At 39.5% G+C, this 13,696-nt stretch overlaps 1 protein-coding gene across 1 annotated transcript in view; it reads left to right on the top strand.

Moving 5' to 3' along the window:
• RIPOR2 (RHO family interacting cell polarization regulator 2) overlaps nucleotides 1-13,696 on the top strand; it is a 98,414-nt gene that overhangs the window by 43,896 nt on the left and 40,822 nt on the right. Inside the window, exons 2-3 of the mRNA XM_054985678.1 lie at nucleotides 10,519-10,645; nucleotides 13,477-13,632. Of these exons, the coding sequence (XP_054841653.1) occupies nucleotides 10,545-10,645; nucleotides 13,477-13,632 (257 nt within the window). The 5' untranslated portion in view covers nucleotides 10,519-10,544. The remainder of the gene's footprint in view (nucleotides 1-10,518; nucleotides 10,646-13,476; nucleotides 13,633-13,696) is intronic.

The following is a 13,696-nucleotide window of genomic DNA, read 5'->3' as shown; positions in this document are numbered from 1 at the left end:
GTGGAGTGAGTTTCAGAGAACTGATTTTGTTGATGAAATCTGCTGAATCTTTGATGTAAGACGAGGTTTTCCCGATGTGGTCCTGTAGGAGATCAGCCAGATGTCTAGCTAATTCATATGTCGGTGAACCAATGGCACTCACAATGGGTCGGAGTGGGACTGAATCCTTATGTATGTTTTCCCCTCCTGAGTAGATACAAATGACCTGCCAACATCTTTTCCACACTGTGACACTGAGAGATCTCTGTCTTTTGGTGCTACACCTCTGAAGATGCCAGCCACAGCTGCTGGCGAAACGTCAGGAACTACAATGCCAAGACCACGGCAATACAGCCCGGAAAACCCACAACAGCCATCGTTCTCCGGCCGTGAAAGCCTTCGACAATGCCTGAAACTTATTCTCCATTCAAAGCTCTGGCAAATAAAGTATCCTTACAGTGCCCCCTGAAAGTTTCAACAGATGGTGCCTTCCCCCAAGGTTATGCTGGATAAATTCTGTTAGTCTGTGCAGTGCCACTAGACTCCTATTTTATGTCCAGAAAGAATATCCAGAGTTCAGCAGTCTATTGATGACATTGGCAGTGTCAGAGTTGCCAGCATATTTTTGCAGAGCAAGCTGTAGAAATTCTGACACATTTCTTTGTGACTAACCTAGTTGTCTGTATTAGTGCTGTCATCTGGCTTTGACTACTTTTATGTCCTTCATCTGAATAATAACACCACATGGTTTTATATGCTGTATGTTCAAACCACATGGTTTTAGATGCTGTATGTTTTGAGTTATATTGGTCCATATACTATATTTTCTTTTTCTACTGGTTAGTCTGATCCTTTTCAGGAATGTGCTGGCATGAACAAATGTAGTGTACATCTGGCAGAAACTCCCATGACTGAAAACCGCTTTCCCCCCAGAAGCTGTAATCATGAGACTTCCTGTTATCCTTACCTGTGATTACATGTTTCATATGTTGCATTTGTCCGCATGAATGTACGTGTGAAGATTATTGGGGCTGCTCATGTATTGAAAAATGCTCTGTATGAACTGGCCCTTTAAATACCTCAGCCTCTGTTTTCTGCTGTGTGAGAAGTCATTCCTCCCATTTATTTTATTTATATGGCATATTTATATTCCACCTAACCATTCCACATGGTCAATTTAGGGCAATTATGATTCCATTTTGCTTCTCTCAATCTCGAGATTTCCACACAAGGAAAGGATGTGTGAAATGCAGAATCAACCTTCCCTTGGCTTTTCCCCAGCTTTTTCCCCTGTGCACATAAGGCTTCTTTCTTTTAAGCCACTGTTGTGTCTCCACTGATGTGTGGAGAATTCTTAGTTCCTAATTGCATCTCTTCCCCCTACCCTTTTCCTTTCCCTGGGAGCTGATTGGTTGGCCACCTGGTGGAAACCACTCCCTCCCTTCCCAGCTCTCCACACACTCCCTCGTTATTATTTTTTAAGTGAGGAAAGGATTGTAAGGTTGTGGAGTTATTTCTCAAATTGCTGTGGAAAATGTTCCCTCCTTCCCCAGCTCCCCACACACATTTTTTTCCGCTCTTTGGTGTTAGGAGAAGCCTGAAACAAGCCCCAAGTAACCGAGCATCCATTCCCCTCCCTCCTTTTTTAAATAGAGGAGAGTCACTCACAACACTGTGAGACATTCATGCATTTTACCCCTTTAAGCACAATGTCCATCCCATTCCCTGATGGCAATCCACATTCGCCACCGATCACTTCTTGAGTTTCCTTTTTTATTTCCTTTATTTACAACCAGGGCCCATGTTCATGTTGATTTGGAAATAGGGTTGGGGGACTCGTCTCAAGAATTCGCCTTCCCCATCCCATATCATGGTCACATGATGTGAGGAGGCCAGAGAGAACACGGGATTTTTGGCAGCAGCATTTGAACCTTTTGCTCTGTCAGAGAGGCGCCGTTTTGCACCAAGCAGTCAATTCGAACTACACCAGAGCAATCTGCTAGAAGCTAGTGGAACAAGCACAAAAAGTACTTTGTAGATTTCTTCCCATAACTCTGCCCCCAATTGCATCTCCAGAATTTAAAAAAAATGGTAGGCATGGGATTGCCCAATCAGCAAATATAGGGACAGGGAGAAGGAGGGGAATGGTGGATACACTGGGTTCAAACATCACAACATTATGATGCATGCGTTGAATTTTTTTTTTATGACATTGGCTCCAGCCCTCACAAAAGGTGGCTTCAAACAGGCACATCTCAGCTCATCTGGTATAAGAAAGCAGCTACCAAATCATCTTGAAGTCATACAGTGCAGAATTCCGGGAGCCCAAGGTGATTCAGCACTGATTGGCCATGTGGAATGGGCCATAGTAAAATAAATACTCAGGGCAACAAATATTTATTTACCCCCATTCTTCTTGTTGCTAAATTTCTTTGTGGTCAACTTGCATGTGGTCAGCTCAGCACTAAAAGTAGCTGTCATTAGATGAGATGCCACAGAATTATTAGAATTGTTGTACAGCACAGAAGTGGGTGGTTGGTGATGGGGCATAGAGATGGTAGGACTGAGAATGGTGAATTTACATACCATCTTAGACCACTGTCTAAGTGCAAACTGACAAGCTCACTATTTGCAAAAATGGTTAGAATGGGATTGCTGTTGGTTAGGTTAATATAGAACTTTTTTGTTTGCCGCCAGCATGATGTAACTGTAGGTAAGTTAGGGGAATCATGTGGTGGCTGCAGCTTATGATGAAAGCAATCCTTAGCAAGTCTACTCCGAAGTATGTTCCTTGTTATTCAATGGGGCTTAATCCCGGAAAAGTGTCTTTAGGCTTGCCATATGAGAACCAAAGTGTACTAGTCTTGAGAACCAGAAAATGATGTTAACGCAGAAGATTACATTTTGAGACAAAAGTAAGTAGGGGTGGGAGGATGACAGTTTATGTTGTAGAAAAGCCAAGGAAGTCCTATATGTATTGAGTTGTATGATAAGAGCAAACAAGTGAGTGGACGGAGCCACAGGAAGTATATGGATATTAACATGAAGCTTCTTCATGTTTGGAAACAAGACCAGTGTGAGAGAGTTTGCACTTCCCTTTTTTAAAAATCTATGTTGCAAACACTTTAGCTGGTACAGAACTAATATAATGTCCCTGTGGTGCATAGGAAGTCAGTGTAACCTTGGTTACCAGTTCATGACTGGAGCACGGCTGAAGAAAGCAACTTGCAAAGGATTATGGAAAAAGCTTCCCGTCTCTCAGTACAGTTGAACAGAAAACCAAGGACTTATAGCATATGTACATAAGTAAATTGGATGGTGTTAAGGTTCGGTAAGAAAGCAATCTTACCCAGATTTACTCAGATCTGTTTAATGGGGCTTACTCCCAGGAAAATGTTCTTGGGAATGCACTGGAAGAATAGGTTACTCACTTCTGCAAGAAAAATGTCACCCAGCAGTAGCCACTATGGTTCTGATAAAGTTATCTGCTATGAGGAAAAAAACAGGAGAATAAAGAGAGTACAGTACAGTGGTAGGTGTAGTTCAGTGGTGTAATACTAATGACTGTTCTATCCTAGATCTGTAGATGACCCCCATAATAACATACCTTAATTGATTTACAGAACTGCTTCTAAATTTTACAGCAGCTGCTGTGTAGTGAGACATTTTAAAAGTCACAGCCTTCGATGTGTCCTTGTACAAACTCAAAGCCCCTGGAAAATTGCAAGAACAACATTCCTGACACATAAATGACTATAGTGGAAAAGTTCAAAAGAATGAAAGATAGTCTTTCAAACCTGTTCTACCTCTTATTAAAGATTTACTTGAAAGGACGCAGATGCTAGTAAGTTACTTTCACAAGATTATCTCTGGTTCACAGTTCTGCGGCCTTTGCCTTCAATGAAGGTAGGTTTGTTTTGAGGCTCCTCAAAGGGGATGATACATTTTCTGGCTCATGGTAAGATATTTTTTGTTATATTATTCCAGAAGGAATACATTTGGTACCACAGTCTCCCCACTGATAAAGCATGGTGAATACCAATTATTTATTTGTTTGTTTGTTTTGCTGTTGTCATGATTCTGCTGTTTGCAAATTCTCTGTATCACTTGTGATTGCTTGACATTTCAGTGGGCTTAGTTCAGTATCTTCTTAGTCATGATTTTTGAGTAGCATGTATCTTGTGCGTGCTCCAGTGTGCATTTCAAATTCTAGTATAAACACACTTCACTTAATCAGCAGTTATGCACATACACACCTTTGCACAAATGGGATTGCTCCTGCTATTCAAGCGCTGCAGATCAGGGAAATCTGAGAATATATCCTTTGACCGTAATTTGTTTGTTTGAGTGTGTGTGTATGTATGTATGTATGTGTGTGTCATTTATAGTTCGCCTTTCTCACTAAGACTAGAGATTACACAGTGTGAGATTAGAACAGTCAGTATCAAGGACAATTTCATAAACAATGACATAGGGTAAATAAACACAGGTTTACAAAGACATAGCATTAGCAAGAATCCAATACAGAGTTAAAGAAAATGCTGAAACAGAGCAATTCTAGCACTGACGTAGGAGCACATATTTAAAGCAACAGATAGTACGTCAGGCAACATAGTGGTGAAGTCTATGGTCCTTAACTCATTAGTGGAGCATCTGAGACCCTTCGCTACAATACAAAAGTCTTTTTGAATAATTCGGTTTTGCATCATTTGTGGAAAGATAGGAGAGTGGGGGCTCTCCTGACCTCCTCAGGTAGGCCGTTCCACAAGGTAGGGGCTATCACAGAGAAAGCCTGTGTACGGGCTGCTGTTGATTTCATCCATGTACAGGTTGGCCCCTGCAGGAGACCCTATTCAGATGAGCGAAGTTGCCATAGAGGAACATAAGGAGGGAGGCGGTCTTTATTAAAATATAGCTAGGTTCAAATTTTGGTGTAGATCAAAAACATGCTGTACAATGGGATAATCCTTCTATACGCACAATGTGTTTGTATTGAAGTGGGACTTCAATACCAAACATGGAGACTACTATCATCAGCTCTCCAGATTTCTGAGGATTTTATTGCAGTGACATTCACACTTGTAATTCTGCTAATTAGCCTGTAATAAATGGAATATAAGCATCCGTGAATGTGATGGAACAGCAGAGCCTCTTAAATTCACCACATTAAAACACACCAGGGGAAAAGGATATCAATCCAATTATGAAACAAATGCTTTTCTCAAGCTTTCTGTTAAGCAAAAGCAGTAGTGTGGAAATCGTAGTCTCTTCTTTGCAGAACTTGCAATTAACATATTTCACTTCTAGGGACTATCAAAAGCTGAACAGATGCCCTGCCATTTGCATCCCTATATAACTTTCCTAGGTAAGAAAGTGTAGGTTCCTGAACATTGTTCTACTACCTACTCTGAGTTCTGTGTAAGCATCTGTAGAGAGTGTAGATGCACAATACTTGTTTCTCAATATACTGATAACTTCCATCCTTCCAACTCTACCATCTTCAGTCAACCAAAGGTCTACTACTCCCTTAAACGATTCCTCGCATTATCCCTTCCTGTCACTTATATGTAGGTTGCTACATACGCAGTGCCTGCCTCTCCCTTCTCTTTAATCCCCCCTCACAGTCCATCTTTTCTATGTGTCCTTTGGCTTATTTTGTTGATTCTTATTCTGAGTCAGTGTAAAGACATTTGCCCACATTTTCCCCTTCTCCCTCTATTGTTTTCCTCACAGTCTGTTTTAATAAACATATATTATCAAATGACAGTGCGTATGAATGACTTAAAACTTGCATATTCATCCCACAAACCATTTAAAATCATCTTACATATTTTAATTTACCGCAGGCGAGTAGAAGAGTTGCAGGTTACAAACCTGCACTAGTAATGCTTTCATGAAACTTTTTGTTCCCAAAGCACAATGGTTAATTCAGAAGTTCAAGTGGCATTTTGGGTAGACTTGGTAGCCTTCAGCAAAATATTTTGTAGGTCAAGATTACTTTAAAGCTTCCCCTCCCCCCATGACAGTGGAGAAACATTGAACTGGGCCTCCAATGAGAAGACAGCAAGTAGGTTCCTATGGGAGAAGGTAAGTTCTTTGTAACAAAACATGGAAATGTGAAAAACCAGTAAGATGCTTTTTAAAGATGGTCAGGGTAAATCTGAGGAGAAAAAATAGACTTGATAAAAAAAACACTAGTGAAAATAGGAGTGTTAAACAGGCAGTAGAGAATTCAGAATCTAAGAACCATTTCATTCAAGTGCAGCGGCAAATCTAGATTTACCACTAAGTTTACTCTCGACAGAGAAGCCATCTCCAGATGCAGCATCCTGGGTGGAAACAGAATGGAACTGGGAACAGAGCCAATGTGTGTTTGCTTTTGTGCATGACACCATGCACATGTTCCAGTGATTACATGTAGGCAGGGGAGCAGGGACCTTTTTGAAAAGGGCTAGAGTTGTAGCCAGCTTCCTGACCATATTTCACTTAGTAACCATGTTTTTTTTAAGAAAAAATGTTAGATTGTTGCAGCAAAAATACCAAAGGCTTTTTACATCTGAAAGACTAGCAGATTTATAGTCTACATATAGTCTACATCCTGTCACCTACATATAAGTGACAGGACAGTATAAGTTTTCATGGGCTTGAACCCATTTAATTAGGATGCATGAAGTGAAGCTTCAGTCAGCAAAATTACATCTACAGCAGAGAGGGTGGAGTTGTGAACAATGATTGAAAAAGGCTGTGAAATGCAGGAGGTATAGCTTGAGACATTTCTATGCAAAACAAAAGTATGCAAGATAAACGCTGTGATTATTCATAACAGCTATACTTGTTGATAACACAAGACTCCTTGATTATTGTGACTTGTGGAGGCTAAGAAAGGTGCCAGACCTGTTAGGTTCCAGGTTAAAACAATCAGACCACTTGATAAAGTCTAAAATTCTTGTGCTGAAGTTGCAGTGATTGAAGTGCTTGCTCACAGGTTTCTCAATGTTGCCATTTTGATGTTAAATGTGTGTCTCTCTATTCTTTTGCAGCCCTGTGCTTATTTTGAATACTTTTGTGTTTTTCATAGAAATATCACAAGCTATATATCCTGCATTTCGTAGCCTCTCAACCATTGTCATGATCTGCTCATCCCTTCCCCTACTGTGCATATAATTTGACTGCACTTCCTAAACAGAGTTGCTCCAGTCTAAACCCAATGATTTCAACAGACTTAAACTTCAGCAACTCTTCTTAGGATTGTGCTGTTTATGCATGTAACAAAGTGAGAGCTAGCTCAATAAGCTTATGGGTCAATAAACCTGTTAGCCATTTATGGTGCCACAAAATTTTGCAAACATTTGTCATATTCACATTTTACATTTTTAGATGGACCATTGAAATACCTTTATTGCATATCTTTAAAATTTGATCTGTAAAGAGGCTTCAGGGAGTGATGCAGGGAAAAGGATTACCAAATAAGTGAGTTTTGAAGTAGAGATTTAAAGGAGGAGGGGGGGCTTCACATTATAGATGGTGAGTGGGAGACTACTGTTCCTCTTCAGGAATACACTCCTGAGTTCTCCTCAACCTACCCCCCATCCTGTGTGATTTTCTTCTGTCTCCAGAAGGAAAGATGCTGTGGTGATTTTTCTTCCCCAGGGCAGGGACACTAGCAGTTATCTGCAATATTGTGCTCTCATTTTGCCTCTGGTATGGTGAGAGGGCTATGAAAGAAGTTATAAAATGAATATTGCTCTGTATGTTTAGAGATAGCATTCCTTCCTATGCGGTATAGCTTTCAACTGTAACAACAGAGATCAAGTCCCATGATCTGTTGTATTGGGACTAGGCTCAAGGATTCCTACATCAAAGCAACTATGTTTGATTTTAATTTTCATAGTAAACAAAATGGGAGTTAGGCAGAGATAGCTTTAGGGCTGGGGCGTATGATAATTCTTTTATTGAATATACTTACTGTCTGTTTTGCAGTATCACAGTCCATACATAATATCTTTTTGAATACAGGTGAATCTGCTGAGTAGGATCATTTATTATTCTTAACCCATTAGAACAACATTCAATACCTTATGATCAATTTAAATTGAAAAAGAGGTTAGGTCATCTGTCAGAAATGAAAGAAATTTGGATCTATGGCCAAGTTTGTTTTTCATGTACGTGTAATGTCTACTTTTCCCCATTCTACCTGATGTTCTGTGTAACTCAAAAGTTTACAAGCTTCTACTCCAGATGAAAGCTACAACTTTAACCTGCTTGTAATTTTGTGTTTCATGTACTTTAGTGGTATTTATTTTATTTATTTATTTATTTTATTCAATTTACACCCCGCCCTTCCTGCAAGTGGGCTCAGGGCAGCTTCCAACAAAATGTACTGTTAAAATACAATAAAACATTATTGCAATTATCATAAAATCCAATATTAATCCATAGTAATCCAAATAGCATAAAAAATCCAGGTGCCACCAAACAAATCAGGCTACTGTAAAATCACCATAAACCACAGGCACCGTCATGATGTAACTCCAGGGCGGCTGCAAAAGGAGGGTATGGCAGTCAGAAGGGAGGACAAAATGCTGGCTCCTAGTCAAAGGTCCAGCAGAACATCTCTGTTTTGCAGGCCCTGTGGAACTGTAAAAGGTCCCACAGGGTCCAGATCTCCATTGGAAGAGCATTCCACCAGGCTGGGGCCAGGAAAGAAAAGGCCCTGGCCCTAGTTGAATGTCCCTCAGGTCGGGGACCACCAAAAGCTGCTTATCCGCAGAGCGCAAGACCTTGTGGGTGGCATAATGGGGGACATAATGGTTTAGGATGACATTCCCCTGAATTGTGTGCACAAAACATCTGAAGTTTTCTCTGTGTTTCTAAATGTACCTTAGCATAAATTGTTTTGTGAACTCACGTTCAAATCCCTGTTCTCCCATGACAGCTTGCTGGCTGACCTTGGGCTCATTACACTCTTTCAGCCTAACTTACCTCACAGTGTTGTTGTGAAGATGGAGAAGATGAGAATGATATAAAAACCGCTTTGGGTCCCCATTGCAGTGAAGAGGCAGGATATAAGTTAATAAATAAAATTTCCCTTTCCCTAATCCATACACATACACACATTTCCATTCAAACTTGCACTGACACATAAATTCATTCCCCGGTAGCAGCTTATCCTTTGATGTGCATTAATAAGGACTTGATGGAAATGTATTATTTTGGAAAGTAAGCTGTTATTTTGATAGGCAGTTTCAACCATGAAGTAGCTCGTCAAAAGCAGATGAACTCATCATGACTATAACTGATCCCATCTGCTGTTTAAAGTGCTGTAGAATTTTTTGCCATGAAACCCGTATGTCTGACCATGTTACCTTCAGCATATTCTCTTGCTTCAGCCTAGAGGTTCATCATTCATCTCCCATAAGCTATGCAAAGGCTAAGCAATTAGTAGCATGTGGGTCATCGACCCCCTCTCCTTCTCCACTGCTTAACATTCTGAACCTATTTGAAGTACAAGGCTAAAGTATGAATGTAATGTAATAAATAAGAAATGCTTAAAATTGCTTGAGGAATGTCTCATTTCAGCAGATTGTCAATATGTGTTATGAAGACAGCGTTACCATTTCATTCCTGGATAGCTACCTATTTCTCTTTTGGGTGCTCTCTCGTCCAAGTGCAGTCAATCACTTACACAGTTAATAAATATGATAACTGATTTTAAGCATTTTTATTCAGGTGGGAGTTGAAGTTCCTAACCATTAATTTTTTTACCATAAATGAAAAGAAGCTTAGTTCAAAGATGATGGTAACAGTGAGCCTGATCCCCAAGTAATATTTTTTGGGGGAGGGGGAGAATAGGATCATTCCTCTGTGCTTGAGAGAGGAAGTTATACTGGTTTCTCCCTCCCCTGAGTGGTGAGTGAAAATATTTCTGCAGAGTAATAAGGCCTAAATGTATGTATGCATCTTGTGCCTCATAACTGAGAAACAAAGTGCCATTGTATACCGAAGTAATTGAGTTGATTAGTAGAGTTTGCAGTTTATTATATGTAAATATGGTTGAAATAAAATTAAAATGGAAACAGTTCTGAGGTCTTGAATGGCTTAAACTCCTCTTATAAATTTGTGGTGTTACTCTAAAAGACTAAGCCCTATATCACAAAGAAACAAACAAACAAACGTGTGTTAGCCAACTGCTATAATCTACAACAATCTGCCCAAATGACTTTTCAGGTAAAACAATAATGTATTTGTTGGAAAATCCAGGATAACAGAAATATTCTGTGGATGTCTGAAAACAGACAAAAGCAACGTGAAAAACTGCAGAAACAAATGAACAGATTTCATAAATCTTTTCTGTAGGTATGCTTGTTATTACCCTGAAAACTAAGCTCTTCTTGGCTAAAAAAATTATAAGGAAAGCAAATACTTATTCATTTTGTAACTCGTGCAATTTATTTGCCTTTTACTGCACAAGACTAGGACAGCAAGCGACTTAAAACCTGCCTGTCATTGTAACCTACCTCTTTATCATTTATCTTGCAGGGCTGTCTTCCAGGTTTCCAGAAATCATGTCAGTAGGATCACATTCATTCTCCCCAGGAGGCCCTAATGGGATTATTAGGAGCCAGTCCTTTGCAGGCTTCAGTGGTCTTCAAGAACGAAGATCCAGGCAAGTCCTATCTCCAAAGCTTAAGTTATCATTTTGTAAACAAACAATTAAAAAAAAACCTTGGGGAATCTCTCCTTTTTTCATTCCACTGTCTGAAAATGGGCAAAACTTCACAGGCAATATTTCATCCCAAACAAAGGGAAAGGGAAGAACCTATCTTTACCCAAGTTTATCTTTTTTACTTTTCCTGCCTTTTAACCTTAGGTAGCTTCTTTGCTCCATTATTTTTGAGTGTATATGATGTGGCAATGAAAAGGAAATCCATCTTTTCGTCCACTGTCAGACTTCTTCCCATTATCTGTGATCCAAATTACATACTCTGGCTTTCTTTAGATCCAATTCAGTTGAAACAGTTTAATGTATTCTCTTTATATCAGTTAGGCGAGGACATGACGTCTCATTAGCAGCCATAGTTCTCAAGACTAGGATAGCAAGAACAGAAATGAGGCCTTTCTTGGCCCAGAATATACATTTTAAAATTATTTTTAACATAGCATTATAAGGGCTGGGGTAAGGAGCCTTGGGCAAGCAATGGCCCATTTAGTCTTATTCCATTTTTTTGAAAGGTATGGCGTATGTCCTTCTTGTTTGGGATCTGAGAGGAAATCTACCAGAGGAGTATAATTCAAAGACTATTGTTTTAACTCCATATTGGAAATTCAGCATGGGCATGATTATCATTTTCATTATCTATAAGAAATATTGTTATTGTTCCAGTTGAGTTGTGTGGGGAAAATTTCCTGTTTAAAAAATATTGGAACAGTAGTACAATTTTTTGAAAACAGTAATCATGCTCTTTCCTGAAGAAAATTAAAATGATAATTTTTGAAGTGCCTTTCCCTCCTGAGGCAGCAGTAAGAGCGAGGGAGAGGAAACACAGCCCGTCTCTTGGGGTCCCTGGTGCATTGGCCCTTTAAACTTTAATTTTCTATGGGTGGTAGACATACAGTGAAATCATAAGCAGAATTACTCTAGGCTAAGACCATGCAATTACTGGAGTAATTCTGCCTAGGATTTCACTGTATGTCTACTGATCACAGAAAGTAATATCTCTTTAAACTTTAAAGGGCCAATTTGCCATGGACCAGCTGGGATCCAGACCCGGCTTCCTCTCCCTTCCTCTCTGCTTATGCTGCCTCCCCTACATAATTCTTGATTGTAATATTATTGAGTGAGGAAATATCAGAATTGGGAATTGGAGGAGCCTTTCGCAAAATATGATGTTGACATTAGAGAGGGGCTGTGTCTTAGTGGCAGAGCATCTGCTTGGCATGCAGACAGTCCTCGGTTCAATCCACAGCATCTTCAGTTAGAAAGATCATTTAGTAGGTGATGTGAAAGATCTCTGACTAAGATCTTGGAAAGCCACTGCTAGTCTGAGTAGACAATACTGACCTTGACAGACCAAATGTCTGGCAGCTTCATGATCCAATTTGATACCAGAAATATAACACATTTTATTAGGCCAACAATAACCAATTGGACACCCATAGAACCTACCTCTCTAATGCTGTATTGGTTACCCCATACCTCACAATTATGGCTTAATTTGCTTTCTCTGTGGTAGCCTCCAGTTTATGGAATGGCCTGCCTAAGGAGGTCAGGAGAGCTCCCACTCTCTTGGCTTTCTGAAAACTATGCAAAACGGAATTATTCAGGAGGGCTTTCAACCAAGATTAGAGGGCTATGTCATAAGAAGTAGCTCGGAGGGATGCATTGGTGGGGACAGAGACTATATACTACTCTGTTAGATGCTGGCTGCTGATACAGACATATGCTTATTAGGGAGCTTTCCACGTTGCTAAACATGTCATGCAAATTAGTTCACTTTATTTCAGAAAGATTTCATCTCTGTGCTTGGCTTTATGCGTGTTTTTCCAATTTTCTGCTACAATGCCGTATTGTATCTTTTTCACTGAATGTTCTGTTGTTCATTATTGTACTTTGCTCAGTGAATGTCTGAGCTGTTGATTATATTGTATTTTCACTTTCATTGTGTAATCCACTTTAGATCTAAGTGAGAAAGGTGAACTATTAATATTAATGTTGATGTTGATGTTGATATATTGATGTTGATATATTGATGTTAATAACAATAACAACAACAATAATAATAAATTCTCAGCAAGAAGATAGCATTCATTATTGTTGGGGAATTTGTTTTTGATTTAGGCCAGCTTTGGCGGCCGGTATTAAGCTCATTACTACTGGCTGTGGCAGCTTAAAACAAAACTACCACAAACCCACCCCAGCCTACATAAACCCCATTTAAGTAAATATGATGTGTGGAACGAGCACCTCATTTGGTTGATGTCCTTATTTATTTATAATAAGTACATCCTTTCTTAATCAAGGAAGCTAATAGCCAACAAGATCCATAGTTCAACATCTAGTAAGTACAATACAATTATAAACACCACTACACAGTAAATAATTAAACTAGTATCAAACTTTTCCCTTTTAATTTTTTTTTAATTCCATGTGATTGTTGTTACCCACAGGGCGCCTTTGCAGTGGAGCATGCTGTTTACAGCTTTATCCAAATAAAACAAATAAGATGGAATTATAAAGGCATTGGAAGTCTCAGCAAGTGAAACATCAAATGCCAATAGCTTGTTAACATTCAATGCCAATAGCGCGTTAACTCAAACCCATTAACCCATAAAATAGTCCTCTGGTAGACACCACAGTAAGGAAATTGCTTTTATCCAGGAAAGATTAAGTTCAGGAAAGCTCTTTAAGTGATGTTCTTTGAGATAAAGAGGGACATGTGACTTACAGCTCTTCCCTCTTCACACCAGATACATTTTCTTTTAATGCTGCTTTTGTAGGTGTAACTCCTTTATTGAAAATTCCTCTGCACTCAAGAAACCCCAGGCAAAAGTGAAGAAGATGCACAATTTGGGACACAAGAACAACAGCACTGCTAAAGAGCCTCAACCAGAAAGGATGGGAGAGGTTTACAAGGCATTAAAGAGTGGACTCGAGTAAGGACTTTGATTGTATCTGGAACACTGCAAGTTATCTTTACTGCTCTATGAAGAAAAATGG

The sequence above is a fragment of the Eublepharis macularius genome, chromosome 7 (assembly GCF_028583425.1).
Source record: "Eublepharis macularius isolate TG4126 chromosome 7, MPM_Emac_v1.0, whole genome shotgun sequence".
In the NCBI taxonomy this organism is placed as follows: domain Eukaryota; kingdom Metazoa; phylum Chordata; class Lepidosauria; order Squamata; family Eublepharidae; genus Eublepharis; species Eublepharis macularius.
The sequence above is the reverse complement of the archived record's forward strand: the minus strand, read 5'-3'. Positions and strand labels throughout refer to the sequence as shown.